The 18,302-nt window shown below is 35.6% G+C and overlaps 1 protein-coding gene across 4 annotated transcripts in view; it reads right to left on the minus strand.

The window, feature by feature from the left end:
* Positions 1 to 2,390: 2,390 nt before the first annotated feature.
* Positions 2,391 to 18,302, minus strand: part of Pitslre (cyclin dependent kinase 11B pitslre) — a 50,074-nt gene continuing 34,162 nt past the window's right edge. For all 4 annotated transcript variants that reach the window (XM_076176784.1, XM_076176782.1, XM_076176785.1 and 1 more), the window contains 6 exons: positions 17,678 to 17,944; positions 10,284 to 10,391; positions 7,986 to 8,102; positions 4,344 to 4,492; positions 3,044 to 3,245; positions 2,391 to 2,737 (listed from right to left, as the gene is read on the minus strand). In XM_076176784.1, coding sequence (XP_076032899.1) covers positions 2,654 to 2,737; positions 3,044 to 3,245; positions 4,344 to 4,492; positions 7,986 to 8,102; positions 10,284 to 10,391; positions 17,678 to 17,944 — 927 coding nt within the window. In that variant the 3' untranslated portion in view covers positions 2,391 to 2,653. The remainder of the gene's footprint in view (positions 2,738 to 3,043; positions 3,246 to 4,343; positions 4,493 to 7,985; positions 8,103 to 10,283; positions 10,392 to 17,677; positions 17,945 to 18,302) is intronic.

An 18,302-nucleotide genomic window follows, 5' to 3' on the forward strand; every position in this document is an offset into this window, starting at 1 on the left:
CTTATCAAGTCATCTACACCATAATCAAGACCATTTCTCCAACTGTTCTTATGTGCTGCATACAAGAGCACACCCAGCTACTCTAGTTGGTAAATAGTAATCTTTTATAACTGTCCATTTGTTGTGCATGTTATTTTTGTGTAATAATGCCTAATTTTAAAGAAGAGCTTGATTATCCTGCCTGAACTGTGTCGCAACTAGCCTGGCCCATATCTGGGTCGTGACAATGGGTGTGAGTGGAGAGTGGTTGTAAATGGATGAAATAATGCAGTGTAAAGGATTTTTCTCTGCATATTTCTTGAGTGGATGGGGGCAAACTAACTTTGGCTGTTGGGCCTTCTTGTGGAGGTGCTGTGTCGCCCCTGGCCAGAGCAGAATGGTGGGGAATTGGGAGGACTCTTCATCCATCCATGAAGAGTTAAAATGGACAATACAGTGAATGGGTTTTTGGATGGGTAAGAGAAAAGGGGACAAGTGTGAATGTAGTAGTTTCAGAGGGATTAGCCTGTTAAGTGTAGTAGGGAAGGCTTATGGGAGGATCTTAATTGAGAGGATTAGGAGAGGAACAGAAGGAGTAATTGGTGAGGAACAGTGTGGATTTAGGAAAGGTAGAGGTTGTGTAGATCAGATCTTTGTGGTAAGACAGATATGTGAGAAAGCTATAGGAAAGGGGAAGGATGTTTTTTGGGCTTTTATGGATCTGGAAAAGGCTTATGATAGGGTAGACAGAAAGGCACTGTGGGAGGTTATGCAGATTTATGGGATAGGAGGAAAGCTTCTAGGAGCTGTCAAGAGATTTTATGAGAGTAGTAGAGCTTGTGTCAGGATTAGAAATGGAGAGAGTGAGTGGTTTGAGGTAAAGGTGGGACTTCGTCAAGGATGCGTTATGTCGCCCTGGCTGTTCAACTTATACATGGATGGGGTGGTGCGAGAGGTGAATGCTAGGGTAGTGGGTCAGGGATTGGAGATGGTTAAAGAAAATGGAGAAAAGTGGGAGGTGAGCCAGCTGTTGTTTGCGGACGACACTGCGCTTGTGGCAGGGTCAGAGGAGGGATTGAGGAAGCTGGTGGCAGAGTTTGGGAGAGTATGTGATAGAAGAAAGCTAAAGATAAATGTAGGTAAAAGTAAGGTGATGAGATGTACAAGGGGTGAAGGTGGCAGTAGACTGGAAGTGAACATTAAGGGAGAGCGACTGGAGGAAGTGGATAGTTTTAGATACTTGGGTGCGTGCAAGTGTAGCAGGAAAAGGTGGAGTGAAGGTGGAGGTAGAATGTAGATTGAGAGAAGCGAGTAAATGCCTTGGTGGATTAAAGAGTGTAATGAGGAATAGACATTTGGGAATGGATGCGAAGAGGAGACTGTATGAAGGAGTGATTGTGCCAACAGCACTGTATGGGGCAGAAACGTGGAACATAAGAGAAGAAGAGAGAAGGAATTTGAATGTATTTGAGATGAGGTGTCTGAGAAGTATGGTGGGGGTTACTAGGCTGGATAGAGTGAGAAATGAGGTGAGGAGGAGAACAGGGGTGAAAAAGGATTTGGGAGATAGGGTTGATGAAAGAATATTAGGATGGTTTGGACACATGGAAAGAATGAGTGAAGAAAGACTAGTAAAAGAGGTATGGAAGGCAGATGTGGAGGGAGTGAACATGAGGGGACGTCCTAGGATGAGGTGGATGGATGGGGTGAAGGGGCTTTGGGGAAGAGGGGAATGTCTGTTGAGGAAGGAAGGGAGAGGACGGAAGACAGAGGTGAGTGGAGAATGGTTGTATATGGATGATGTTGTGATTGCATGAGGAGAAATGGGCAGGGGGGGGGCTGGGTAGTATGTGTGAGTAAATTTTGACGCAGCCTGAAGGGATTTTCTCCCCGTCCTCTCCTTATATGCAAGGGGGGACGGAGAGGGGGGGTCGCCGATTAAATGAAGCGGCCTTGCTGTGGATGTGCTGTGTCTTGCAACACTGCTTCTGACCCAGGGCGGTGGGCAGGGTGCAGGGATGACCCGTCATCCAGGAGGTGCTCAGATGAGAGGGAGGGTGGGAGGGGTGTGGAGTGTATGTAGGGATGAAATGGGTGGGAGTGTTTTTATGCCTTTCCCTTTTTGGCTACCTCCCTTGTAAGGGGGAAAAAGCCTTGGTATATGTATGTATGTATGTAAGAGATGGGTGTAGGATGGGTTTATACTTTGACTCCTCCACCTCTTCTACAGAAGGCGTCTTGTGATACATTGATAGTTGGAGGACCTGAGGACCTTCCAAATGTTTACTTGCAAGATTTTTTTTTTTCTTTTTTTGTGGGTTCAGTTGTGATACACTTATTTGTAATAAAGACAGAATAGAATAACTTTATAAACAAAAACATACAATATGGAGGATTGAAAGTAGAACCAATTGATGTATTTTTTTTATTAAAGAAATCTATTGCATTATTTCCTATATCTAAAGGGTTGGTATCCTTCACTCGAGTCTCTCTCTCTCGTCATTTATGCCATTTCCAAATTGGGTCATTCTTGTCTCCTGAAACACTGTTCATTCCTGTGTAAATACATATCATAACTTCATTCTTCTTTATGTTGAGAGGGCAACTGGGAATTGTTGCTTAGCTTATTCAGGGTGAATATTTAAGCCCCAGCTGTGTTATTGCATATCTGGGATTAAAACTTAAGAGTAAACCCAGGTCCAGCTTGAGATCCACCTACAAAGAACCCTTTTGCTGCAACTTCATCATCTCCATCACCCTGAAAAAATAAAAAGAACACATCAATCCAAATAACCCATGTTTATATTCAAGTTCAGTCAAACCTTAACAAATTATCTAATTAATAATGTATACATACATATACCAAGGGCTTTTTTCCCTTTACAAGAGAAGCAGCCAAAGTCAAAAGCATAAATCCACTCCCACCCATTTCATCCCCATATATTCCATTCCCATTCACCATACCTTCCTTTCCATTATAAGAGGGAAAAAAGCCCTTTATATATAGCCAGAACAATTCCTTCCAAAGATAACTCGAAAGGTCCAAAGGTCTCCACATTCTTACCAGATCCTTGAAATTCTTTCCACCTGAAGGAGGCTTGGGAGTGACGTTGCCCTTCTTGCTTCGGGGATGTGGGTTCTCGGACTTGGCAGGCCATGTGGGGAACATGGATGGGCTGATGGGCAGGGGAACTTCTACTCGGAAGTAATCGTGTTTTCTGGCCTCCTCACATGTAATACGTTTCATTGGGTTGTACGTAAGGAATCTGCAAAAAGCATAGCTTTGCTGAATATTCAAATTTAATACATACACAATACATCACAAGGCCTTTTCCTTTCTATACCTACATACACCCACCCAACAACCATTCAATAGCAGACAGTACTAACAGAGAATAGGCCTGGTCACAGAATCAAACTTCGATACATGCAACCACAACACAGAAGATACCGAGAGATTTTACACAGCCCCATTCCAACAATCCCTTGATAACACAATATTTCTTCCCTGAGTGACCTATTGGCCCACTCAATGGGAGCTGTGGGTCTCCTGCAAGAGAGACCTGAGGCAACAGATTGAATGACTGACGTTAGGACCTCATGGATGAGGGGTCATCTCCACCCCTACCACATATTATCAGAAGTCTGCCACCAGGAGAGGATGCAAATGATGAAGCATACTAATAATGTGGTGGATGGACTAGGTGAATGGGGCCTTGTATGCATGAAGAATGTCTATGAACCAGGGAAGTGCAAAAAATTGGAGGAAGACTATAAACAGATGAAGAAGGGTTTCTATGTAATGAAGTGGTGGAGCTATTGGGCCCAGCTATGGAAGTGCTGTGCCTCACTGCATTGCCTTTGACCTGAGCAGTGTGTTGGGAGAAAAAGATAACCCTTCATCCATGGAGTGCTGAGATGGGTGGGGCATTAGATGGGTTCTAGTGTGTATGGGGTGGATACATTCTTTGACTAGGTAAATACCTTTGTAAGTAGGAAAGGGCATATATATGCATATGTATGTATGTATGTATGTGTGTGTGTGAGAGAGAGAGAGAGAGAGAGGGGGAGAGAGACAGAGAGATAGGGGGGGGGGGAGTACCAAGGATTGAGCTGGCAGCATTGTTGGGGAAGGACCACATTGAGATTGCCATCACATGGTTATTAAGTTGAAAACAGACCAAAAATTAATCACATTTCTCCTGTGACCAATCTGTGGGTTTCTTTGCTGACATGGGCTGCAGCCATAGCATAGCAAAAATTAAACTCATCAAGTTTAATATTACATCTTGATTGAAATCAAAATTACAAGTGAAATACAAAACATCAGCAAATCCAACGTAATTCTTAGGGAATCATCATACCTATTAAGAAGACTGAAGCCCTGGTCTGACAATCTTGACTTGAAACGCTCTCTCAAATGATTGTATGGATAATCTGCAAACTGTGTTTTCTTCACCACTGGTAGCTGAGGATACCCTGGCCATATCTTCTCACTAGGTGTGCCAAGGTCCTGCAGTAAGCAAAACAAATAATTGTGACACTTCTATAATATATATAGAAAATCATATAAATATATGACAATATGGTTTAATGTCACAAACTCCTCCTTATCAGAAGGCTACCACAGTGCCCCTCACAGAGGACTTTGTAGTGTGGAATTTAATGAACCATGCCCTTGGTTCAACTTCGTCGGTGGCAGGATTCAAACTGCCATCCCCTCAACCTTCGCCACAAGTAATGACACCCTAACCCCCTCAGCCAGTGAGCTCCCTATATATATATATATATATATATACACATATATATTAAATATAAATATATATTAAATATAAATAAATATATATTAAATATAAATAAATATATATTAAATATAAATATATATTAAATATAAATATATATTAAATATAAATATATATTAAATATAAATATATATTAAATATAAATATATATTAAATATAAATATATATTAAATATATTAAATATAAATATATATTAAATATAAATATATTAAATATAAATATATATTAAATATAAATATATATTAAATATAAATATATATTAAATATAAATATATATTAAATATAAATATATAAATATAAATATATATAAATATAAATATATATTAAATATAAATATATATTAAATATAAATATATATTAAATATATATATTAAATATAAATATATATTAAATATAAATATATATTAAATATAAATATATATTAAATATAAATATATATTAATTTAAATATATATTAAATATAAATATATTATTAAATATAAATATATATTAAATATAAATATATATTAAATATAAATATATATTAAATATAAATATATATTAAATATAAATATATTTTAAATATAAATATATTAAATATAAATATATATTAAATATAAATATATATTAAATATAAATATATATTAAATATAAATATATATTAAATATAAATATATATTAAATATAAATATATATTAAATATAAATATATATTAAATATAAATATATATTAAATATAAATATATATTAAATATAAATATATATTAAATATAAATATATTAAATATAAATATATATTAAATATAAATATATATTAAATATAAATATATAATTAAATATAAATATATATTAAATATAAATATATATTAAATATAAATATATATTAAATATAAATATATATTAAATATAAATATATATTAAAATATAAATATATATTAAATATAAATATATATTAAATATAAATATATTAAATATAAATATATATTAAATATAAATATATATTAAATAGATATAAATATATATTAAATATAAATATATTAAATATAAATATATATTAAATATAAATATATATTAAATATAAATATATATTAAATATAAATATATATTAAATATAAATATATATTAAATATAAATATATATTAAATATAAATATATTAAATATAAATATATATTAAATATAAATATATATTAAATATAAATATATATTAAATATAAATATATTAAATATAAATATAATATTAAATATAAATATATATTAAATATAAATATATATTAAATATAAATATATATTAAATATAAATATATATTAAATATAAATATATATTAAATATAAATATATATTAAATATAAATATATATTAAATATAAATATATATTAAATATAAATATATATTAAATATAAATATATATTAAATATAAATATATATTAAATATAAATATATATTAAATATAAATATATATTAAATATAAATATATATTAAATATAAATATATATTAAATATAAATATATATTAAATATAAATATATATTAAATAAATATATATAAATATAAATATATATTAAATATAAATATATATTAAATATAAATATATATTAAATATAAAATATATTAAATATAAATATATATTAAATATAAATATATATTAAATATAAATATATATTAAATATAAATATATATTAATATAAAATATATTAAATATAAATATATATTAAATATAAATATATATTAAATATAAATATATATTAAATATAAATATATATTAAATATAAATATATAAATATAAATATATATTAATATAAATATATATTAAATATAAATATATATTAAATATAAATATATATTAAATATAAATATATATTTAAATATAAATATATATTAAATATAAATATATATTAAATATAAATATATATTAAATATAAATATATATTAGAAATAATATATATTAAATATAAATATATATTAAATATAAATATATATTAAATATAAATATATATTAAATATAAATATATATTAAAATATATTAAATATAAATATATATTAAATATAAATATATATTAAATATAAATATATTAAATATAAATATATATTAAATATAAATATATATTAAATATAAATATATATTAAATATAAATATATATTAAATATAAATATATATTAAATATAAATATATATTAAATATAAATATATATTAAATATAAATATATATTAAATATAAATATATATTAGAAATAATATATATTAAATATAAATATATATTAAATATAAATATATATTAAATATAAATATATATTAAATATAAATATATATTAAATATAAATATATATTAAATATAAATATATATTAAATATAAATATATATTAAATATAAATATATTAAATATAAATATATATTAAATATAAATATATATTAAATATAAATATATATTTAAATATAATATATTAAATATAAATATATATTAAATATAAATATATATTAAATATAAATATATATTAAATATAAATATATATTAAATATAAATATATATTAAATATAAATATATATTAAATATAAATATATATTAAATATAAATATATTAAATATAAATATAAATATATATTAAATATATATATATTAAATATAAATATATATTAAATATAAATATATATTAAATATAAATATATATTAAATATAAATATATATTAAATATAAATATATATTAAATATAAATATATATTAAATATAAATATATATTAAATATAAATATATATTAAATATAAATATATATTAAATATAAATATATATTAAATATAAATATATTAAATATAAATATATATTAAATATAAATATATATTAAATATAAATATATATTAAATATAAAATATATATTAAATATAAATATATATTAAATATAAATATATATTAAATATAAATATATATTAAATATAAATATATATTAAATATAAATATATATTAAATATAAATATATATTAAATATAAATATATATTAAATATAAATATATATTAAATATAAATATATATTAAATAAATATATATTAAATATAAATATATATTAAATATAAATATATATTAAATATATAATATTATATATATATATATATATATATATATACACATACATATATATATATATATACACATATATACACATACATATATATCAAAACATATATAACATATGACATATATATCAAAGATATAATCAATCGAAGCAGTTCCACTCTACTAACCTTAAATATTTTGTTGAGTTGATCCAATTCATTTTTACCAGGAAACATAGGCTCCATGCCCAGCAATTCACCAAAAATGCATCCAACAGACCAGACATCAATGTGGGTTGAATATTCCTGAGGAAAACACAAGATGACTTGTTAGTTGTATAAATGAAGACAAAATCAACAAGCATGAGCTTTTAATTTAGTGGGCAGTATATATTGACACAAAATTGTATTACGTCAACAATATTGGAGATGTACCAGAGAGATATATTAAAAATTATACATACAGGAGGAGCCAAGACACAAAATTGAATATTACATCAACAATATTGGAGATGTATGTTTGTGTACTTAAATATACTAAGGGCCCCTTCCCCCTTACAAGGGAGGTAGCCAAAGTCAAAGGCACAAACCCACTTCCACCCATTTAATCCCTACATACTCCACTCCCATTCACCACCCCTCCCTCCCTTTTTTCTTGGTTCCTCTTGGATGATGGGTCATCCCTGCATCTTGCCCACTACCCTGGGTCAATAGCAATACAGTAAGACACAGCAAGGCCCCTTCATTTAATCTGTGACCCACCATATCCTCTGCCTTCTACACTTCTTTCGTTAATCTTTCTTCACTCATTCTTTCCATGTGTCCAAACCATCCCAATACTCTTTCATCAACCCTATCTCCCAACTCCCTTTCCACCCCTGCTATCCTCCTCACCTCCTTATTTATTACTCTATCCAGCCTAACATATTTCTCAGGCATTTCATCTCCAACACATTTAAACTCTTCCTCTCATCATTTCTTATGTTCCATATTTCTGCCCCATATGCACTATGTCAGCACAATCACTCTTCCATACAATCTCCTTTTATTAACCATTCTCAAATGTTTATTTCTCATTACACTTTTCAATCCCCAAAGGTATCTACTTGCTTCTCTAAATCTACATCTCTAATCCCCTGTCCATTACCCTTGCATTTACCTCTCACACCACCCCATCCATGTATAAATTCAAATATGGATCAAAAGGTCTCCTGTCGGCATGCTCCGCCTTTGTAATCCTTTGTAAAATTCAACAGCCACGGTGATGACATCCCTGGCGAAGTCCCACCTTTACCTCAAACCACTCACTCACTCTATATCTAATTCTAACACAGGGTCTACTACTCTGTAAAAAATCTTGACTGCTCTTAACAGCTTTCCTCCTATCCTATATACTTGCAACACCTCCCAGTGTCTTCCTGTCTACCATGCCATAAGCTTTTTCCAAATCCATAAAGGCCCAAAAAGCAGCCTTACCATTTCCTAAAGCTTTCTCACATATCTGCTTAACCCCTTCCATACGGTGCCGCACACGTAGGCGTCATGGACTTAGATCTCGGTGGCAGCAGCCAATGCCAGCCGTACGACGTGTCGTAATAATACTCGCATCATAAAATATAGTCACCGCTTATATCGATCGTTCTCTCTTCACCCGTGAATTTTGATAACCATAGAAAATGCGATTACAAAAGAATTAGAAAGAATGTCATTATGGAGGGGCGACTACAATAAATATAATCAATGGCAGCCTCGCGAATACACTCGCTCCCCATGACGCCTACGTGTGCTGCACCGTATGGAAGGGGTTAAATAAACATACATACATATACCAAGGCTTTTTCCCCCTTACAAGGGAGGTAGCCAAAAAGGAAAAGGCATAAAATCATTCCCACCCATTCTATCCTTGAATACACTCCACACCCCTCCACCCTCCCTCTTATCTTAGCACCTCCTGGATGACGGGTCATCCCTGCACCTTGTCCACTGCCTTGGGTCAGAAGAAGTGTCGCAAGACACAGCACATCCACAACAAGGCCGCTTCATTAAATCGGCGACACCCCCTCTCCATCCCCCCTCGCATAAAAGGAGAAGACGGGAAGAAATCCCTTCGGGCTGCGTCAAATTTTGCTCACACATACTACCTCACCCCCCTAACACCTCATGCATCACAACATCATCCATATACAACCATTCTCCATTCACCCGTCTTCTGTCCTCTCCCGTCCTTCCTCAACAGACATTCCCCTCTTCCCCAAAGCCCCCTTCACCCCATCCATCCACCTCATCCTAGGACATCCCCTCATGTTCACTCCCTCCACATTTGCCTTCCATACCTCTTTTACTAGTCTTTCTTCACTCATTCTTTCCATGGAAAAACACATGGAAATAAACAGATAATAATAATAAATAGATAAAAAGAATAAATAAAATTGTGGCATTGACTACTCTCAAATTACTAAATAAATCTGCTGATCCATTAATACATACCTTTGCTCCAAGAAGCAATTCTGGTGCTCGATACCAAAGTGTAACCACAATGGGTGTGTAGCCTTTAAGAGGGGAACCATATTCTCGTGCTAAACCAAAGTCTCCAACCTGCCAATAAAGATCACATGTATAGTTCTTATCATACAAGAAAACATACAGCCAACAGATAAAAGTAAATATTTTCATGAAAGTAGCAGTTGCCGACAAGACTGACAAGTTAAATACCATATGAGGACAGAGCCTTTATTTGTACAACATTTCACTTATTACAGCTCTTTCAAGTACAAGCATATGTATGTCAATTTGTACTTGAAAAAGCTGTAATAAGTGAAAGGTCGTACAAATAAAGCCTCCGTCCTCATATGGAGTTTAACTCATCAAAAAGTAAATATACAAGTCAATCCAATTCCCAAGACTAATGAGAATAGGTAATGTGAGATTTGTTCAACAGTATCATTCAAAGTTTCTTTTCTATACATCTACTTAACCCCACTGCTTCATTATATGGTGACACCCCCTTCATATCCACTCAAAATTTTTAGAGCAGATAAGAATATGCTTTCACACCACATCATCCTTTCATCCAATCCTTATCTTTATCCTATTCCACAGATATCTCAACTTCCCTCCATACATACATACGTACATATACCAAAGGCTTTTCCCCCTTACAAGGGAGGTAGCCATAAATCAAAGGCATAGAAACCACTCCCACCCATTCCATCCCCTACATACTCCACTCCCATCTACCCTCTTATCTTGGCAACTCCTAGAGGACAGGTCATCCCTGCATCTTGTCCAACGCCCTAGGCCAGAAGCATTGTTGCAAGACACAGCACATCCACAACAAGGCCGCTTCATTAAATTGGCGACCCCTCCCTCTCCATCCTCTCATGCAGAAAGGGAGAAGACGGAGAGAAATCCCTTCGGGCTGTGTCAATTCATTTCTCATACATAGTCCCTCACTCATTCTTTCCATATGTCCAAACCATCCCAATACTCTTTCATCAACCCTACCTTCCAACTCCCTTTCCACCTGCGTAGAGCTGGTGGCCAGGGTTGGTTGCCACCGTTTGGCCCCCAACTCTTGGGGTTGGGGGGTGGTCCCACGACGTAGACGCTGCGGCTCCAGGACCTTCATCCAGGCTGGATGACCGCATAGTGAACAGCTGCCCAGGATGTAACACTTCACCCCATACCATACAACACATAATGGAAGACTGCATTATACACAATCATGCACACAAACAACACCACATACACTCTATAAAGGATTTGTGGGAAAACCCAGTTTTGGCTGTGGCATTCCTTGGGGAGATGGGACTGCTCAGACAGACAGTCTAGGGAACAACAACAACAACTCCCTTTCCACCCCTGTTTTCCTCACCTCCTCATTTCTCACTCTATCCAGCCTAGTAACCCCTATCATACTTCTCAGGCACCTCGTCTCAAACATATTCAAACTCCTCCTCTTTTATGTTTCTACCCTGTGCAGTGCTATCAGCACAATCACTACTTCATACAATCTCTTCTTAGCATCCATTCACAAATATCTATTTCTCATTACACTTTTTAAACCACATGGGCATTTACTTGCTTCCCTACATCTACATTCTATCTCCACCTCCCAAGTATCTAAAACTATCCACTTCCTCCAGTCTACCTTAATACTCACTTCCAGTCTGCTACCACTTTCTCCCCTTGTACATCTCATCACCTTACTTTCACACACATTTATCTTCAACTTCCTTCTTTCGCACGCCTTCCCAAACTGTCGCTAACTTCCTCAATACCTCCTTTGATCTTGCTACAAGCAGTCTCATCTGCAAACAACAACTGGCTTATCACCCACTTTCCTCAATTTAACCATCTCCAATCCCTGACCCACTACCCTTGCATTTACCTCCTGCACCACCCCATCCATGTATAAATTGAAATGCCAGGGCTACATAACACATCCATGATGAAGTCCCACCTTTACCTCAAACCACTTGCCACCAAGTATTTCCACATGGATCGTAAGAGGCGAGAAGAAAGGGACGGGGAGTGGGACTAGGCATTCTTCTCCTTGTAGCCCTACAGGGGACATTCCTAAACGAAAAAGTAAAGGCATAAGAGGGTCTGGGAGTTTTCCGACCAGCACTCTAAGGTTTGGGTCTTTTAATGTGCGTGGATGTGGTACAGATGAGAGTAGATTTTAGTCCATGGTCTATATAAATGATAGACCATGGACTAAAATCTACTGTTTCCAAATTTGCTGATGATACAAAACTGTGCGGAGTGGCAAATGATCACTCAAACCAATTAGATATTCAAGAAGATTTAGATCAATTACAGCAATGGTCTGAAAAGTGGCTAATGAAATTTAACACAAGTAAATGCAAGGTAATGCACATAGGTAAAAATAACAGTAAGTACCATTACAAGTTATTTGGAAATTCGTTAACAAAAGTGGATAGTGAAAAAGATCTCGGCGTAATTATCAGTAACGACCTCAAATCATCCAAGCAGTGTATTTCAGCCTCTGAGAAAGCAAATAAGATTCTGGGACTCCTTGCGCGATCTTTTGATTTCATCACTCATTAAGAAGCTATATAAATCGTTAGTTCGTCCACATTTGGAATATGCTGTTTCCGTATGGTCACCGAATCTCATTAAAGACATTGACAGACTGGAAAAAGTACAACGGCGAGCCACAAAACTGATTCCAAATATCAAAAATAAATCATACGAAAATCGACTAAAACACATGAATCTGTTTTCCCTAAAAAAGCATAGACTCAGAGGTGACTTGATACAGGTCTTTAAGATTTTAAAGGGAATTGACATCAAAAGTGACAAAATTTTCACATTGAATGAGAATCCGACAAGAAACAATGGTCTCAAACTGTCCGGAAATAGATTCAATTTGGAAGTAGGTAGAAAAAACTTTGCCAACCGTGTAGTTAATGAATGGAATAAACTTCCTGCACAGGTAGTGCAATGTAGTTCAGTTCGAAGCTTTAAGAATCATTTAGATAAATACCTAAGTAAGATGCTGTAATGATTATAATTTATTTTATTTTATTTGTTTTTGTTTTTGTTAATGTGTAGTTAATGAATGAATGTGTAGTTAATGAATGAATGTTTTTGTTTTTGTTTTTGTTTTTTGTTTTTGTTAATGTGTAGTTAATGAATGGAATAAACTTCCTGCACAGGTAGTGCAATGTAGTTCAGTTCGAAGCTTTAAGAATCATTTAGATAAATACCTAAGTAAGATGCTGTAATGATTATAATTTATTTTATTTTATTTTATTTGTTTTTGTTTTGTTATCATTTGTCTGGAAGACAGAGGTGAGTGGAGAATGGTTGTATATGGATGATGTTGTGACTGCATGAGGAGGAATGGGCGGGGGGGTGGGGGGTGGGGTAGTATGTGTGAGTAAATTTTGACGCAGCCCGAAGGGATTTCTCCCCGTCCTCTCCTTATATGCAAAGGGGGACGGAGAGGGGGGGTCGCCGATTAAATGAAGCGGCCTTGCTGTGGATGTACTGTGTCTTGCGACACTGCTTCTGACCCGGGGCGGTGGGCAGGGTGCAGGGATGACCCGTCATCCAGGAGGTGCTCAGATGAGAGGAAGGGTGGGAGGGGTGTGGAGTGTATTTAGGGATGGAGTGGGTGGGAGTGTTTTTATGCCTTTCCCTTTTTGGCTACCTCCCTTGGAAGGGGGAAGAAGCCTTGGTATATGTATGTATGTATGAGTGCATAGAGGATTTAGGAAGAAATGTCAATGTAATAGTACTGGGAGACCTTAATGCTAGGGTAGGAAATGGTCCAATTGATGGAGTGGTTGGGAAATGTGGAGTTCCAGGAAAGAATCGTAGTGGAGAGTTGATGGTGGAAATGTGTCTACAAAGAGAGTTGATGATAGCAAATACAGTGTTTCGGAAGAAAGTCAAGCATAAGTACACATGGGAGAGGGTGGTGGAGGGAAGGGCGGTAGAGCGTTGATGGATTATGTAGTGGTAAATAGGATTATGATAGGAAGAGTTAAGGATGTAAATGTGCTAAGGGGAGAGGGTGGGGGAATATCAGATCATTTTTTGGTGGAAGGTAAGTTGAGAGTGGAGGATAGATGGAGAAAGAGGAAAGGGACAAAAGGTAGGGAGGTGCTTAGAGTGAACTCTTTAAATGAAAAGGAAAAGGAGTAGGAGTACAAGAAGAAGCTGAAGGAGTGGGAGGGAGTGAAGGATAGAGTAGAGCTAGGTGTGGAGGAGGAATGGGGATGGTTCAAGGAGGGAGTCATAAAGTGTGCAAGGATGGTGTGTGGAACAAGAAGGACAGGAGGAAATAGAAGGAAGGGTAGTGAATGGTGGGATGAGGAAACAAAGAAGGTTGTAGAAGAGAAGAAGCGAGCTTTCACAGATTGGTTACAAAATAGGACGAGGGAGTCATATGAGAGGTACAAAGAAAAGAAAAGAGAAGTAAAGCAAAAGGTAAAGGAGGCAAAGAGGAGAGCAGATGTGAAGTGGGGTAAGAGTATGACAAAATCTTGAAAGTAATAAAAAGATGTTTTGGAAAGAAATTAAGAGAGGAAGAGGAGGCGAACCAAGTAGAGAAGAAAAGTTAAAAGGTGCAGGGAGGATAGGGAGGGAAAGATAGTTGCAGTGGGAAATGCTAAGAAAATGACCATGATGAGTGAGGAAAATGGAGGAGAAATAAGGAAGGATGAAGTGAAGGCAGTTAAGATGATGAAAGCAGGTAAGGCACATGATCTGGATGGATGCCATGCAGAATGTCTAAAAAAAAAAGGAGGTACAGTGATGGTGGACTGGCTGGTGAGGTTATATAATGTTTGCTGGAGAGAGGGTAGAGTGCCGGAGGACTGGAGGAGTGCCTGTATAGTTCCACTTTGTAAGGGAAAAGGGGACAAATGTGAATGTAGTAGTTTCAGAGGGATTAGCTTGTTAAGTGTAGTTGGGAAGGCTTATGGGAGGATCTTGATTGAGAGGATTAGGAGAGGAACAGAGGGAGTAATTGGTGAGGAACAGTGTGGATTTAGGATGGGTAGAGGTTGTGTAGATCAGATCTTTGTGGTAAGACAGATATGTGAGAAAGCTATAGGAAAGGGGAAGGATGTTTTTTGGGCTTTTATGGATCTGGAAAAGGCTTACGATAGGGTAGACAGAAAGGCACTGTGGGAGGTTATGCAGATATATGGGATAGGAGGAAAGCTTCTAGGAGCTGTCAAGAGATTTTATGAGAGTAGTAGAGCTTGTATATTACAAGCTCTACCTCCCATCTAGGAGGTGCTAAGATGGGAGGGAGGGTGGAGGGGTGTGGTGTGTTTTCGGGGATGAAATGGGTGGGAGTGTTTTTGTGCCTTGTCCTTTTTGGCTACCCCCCTGGTAAGGGGGAAAAAGAGCCTTGGTATATGTATGTATGTATGTAGTAGAGCTTGTGTCAGGATTAGAAATGGAGAGAGTGAGTGGTTCGAGGTAAAGGTGGGACTTCGTCAAGGATGCGTTATGTCGCCCTGGCTGTTCAACTTATACATGGATGGGGTGGTGCGAGAGGTAAATGCAAGGGTAGTGGGTCAGGGATTGGAGATGGTTAAAGAAAATGGAGAAAAGTGGGAGGTGAGCCAGCTGCTGTTTAAGGACGACACTGCGCTTGTGGCAGGATCGGAGGAGGGACTAAGGAAGTTGGTGACAGAGTTTGGGAGAGTATGTGATAGAAGAAAGCTAAAGATAAATGTGGGTAAAAGTAAGGTGATGAGATGTACAAGGGGTGAAAGTGGCAGTAGACTGGAAGTGAGCATTAAGGGAGAGCAACTGGAGGAAGTGGATAGTATTAGATACTTGGGTGCCAATGTGGCAGGAAAAGGTGGAGTGAAGGTGGAAGTAGAATATAGATTGAGAGAAGCGAGTAAATGCCTTGGTGGATTGAAGTGTGTAATAAGGAATAGACATTTGGGAATGGATGCTAAGAGGAGACTGTATGAAGGAGTGATTGTGCCAACAGCACTGTATGGGGCAGAAACATGGAACATAAGAGAGGAAGAGAGAAGGAGTTTGAATGTGTTTGAGATGAGGTGTCTGAGAAGTATATTGGGGGTTACTAGGCTAGATAGAGTGAGAAATGAGGAGGTGAGGAGAAGAATGGGGGTGGAAAGGGAGTTGGGAGATAGGGTTGATGAAAGAGTATTAGGATGGTTTGGACACATGGAAAGAATGAATGAAGAAAGACTAGTAAAAGAGGTATGGAAGGCAGATGTGGAGGGAGTGAACATGAAGGGACATCCTAGGATGAAGTGGATGGATGGGGTGAAGGGGGCTTTGGGGAAGAGGGGAATGTCTGTTGAGGAAGAACGGGAGAGGACAGAAGACAGGGGTGAATGGAGAATGGTTGTATATGGAGGATGTTATGATGCATGAGGTGGAATGGGCAGGGGGATGAGGTAGTGTGTGTGAGCAAATTTTGATGCAGCCCAAAGGGATTTCTCCCCGTCTTCTCCTTTTATGCATGGGGGGATGGAGAGGGGGGGGGGGTCACCAATTTAATGAAGTGGCCTTGCTGTGGATGTGCTGTGTCTTGTGACACTACCTCTGACCCAGGGCAGTGGACAAGGTGCAGGGCAGGGATGACCCATCATCCGGGAGGTGCTAAGATAAGAGGGAGGGTGGAGGGGTGTGGAGTGTATTCAAGGATGGAATGGGTGGGAATGATTTTATGCCTTTTCCTTTTTGGCTACCTCCCTTGTAAGGGGGAAAAAACCTTGGTATATGTATGGATGGAATGGGTGGGAATGATTTTATGCCTTGTCCTTTTTGGCTACCTCCCTGGTAAGGGGGAAAAAGCCTTGGTATATGTATGTATGTATGTATGTATATGTATGTATATGTATGTATTCTAATTTTCTACTTGATAGGTCTATTTCATTTTATTTCCCCTTGGGTGGGTTCTATGTTGTTTCAGACATTTTTTTAATTTTGTATGTATATGTATATGACATGGGCATATACAAGTAAGAAAACTACGTGTATGTGGAGGGAGGAGGGGAGTATCATTCCAGGAGGTGCCAAGATAAGAGGGAGGGAGGAGGGGAGTGGAATATATGGGAAATGAAACGGGTGGGAGTGATGTCTATGCCTTTTTCTTTTCGGCTACCCCCCATGTAAGGGGGAAAAAGCCTTTGGAATATGTATGTATCATTCCAATCCTAAGCAATTTAAGCTCACACTCCCATTTCAAGAGAAAAAGACGCCAATGTTGGTCACCTCCAACGACCATGCATAAATATACAACTTAACTCAAGAGTTGGATGTAGTTAACCATACAATATTTGAGGTAAATGGGTTACGAATTTTCATGGTCGAACAACTAATAACATCATAAGCAAACTGCTACAAACCTTTAAGATTCCTCGGTGCGAAAGCAAGAGGTTGGAGGTTTTCAGATCTCTATGAAGGATCCAGTTATCGTGAAGGTGAGCAACTGCCTTCAGGAGTTGGATCATCAGGGTCTTCACTTCCCCAATTGTGAACATCTGCTTCTTCTGTCTCATGGTTTCCATGAGGCTTTTCAGATCATGTTCTACATAATCCATAACGATATAGATTTTGTCCATGTTGCTCCCGACCACAATCTCCCGCACGGTGACAATATTTTCATGCTGACCCTGCACAGAAGAGTAAAAATTTTTCAATCAATTGGGGAAGCACAAATATATATATATCTAAGAAACATATGTATATTTTATCAAAATGTTTGAGAGAGAGAGAGAGAGAGAGAGAGAGAGAGAGAGAGGAGAGAGAGGAGAGAGAGAGAGAGAGAGAGAGAGAGAGAGAGAGAGAGAGAGAGAGAGAGAGAGAGAGAGAGAGAGAGAGAGAGAGAGAGAGAGAGAGAGAGAGAGAGAGAGAGAGAGAGAGAGAGAGAGAGAGAGAGAGAGAGAGAGAGAGAGAGAGAGAGAGAGAGAGAGAGAGAGAGAGAGAGAGAGAGAGAGAGAGAGAGAGAGAGAGAGAGAGAGAGGGGGGGGA

Source organism: Oratosquilla oratoria, chromosome 39 (assembly GCF_046742065.1).
Source record: "Oratosquilla oratoria isolate Oo_2021 chromosome 39, ASM4674206v1, whole genome shotgun sequence".
Lineage (NCBI taxonomy): Eukaryota > Metazoa > Arthropoda > Malacostraca > Stomatopoda > Squillidae > Oratosquilla > Oratosquilla oratoria.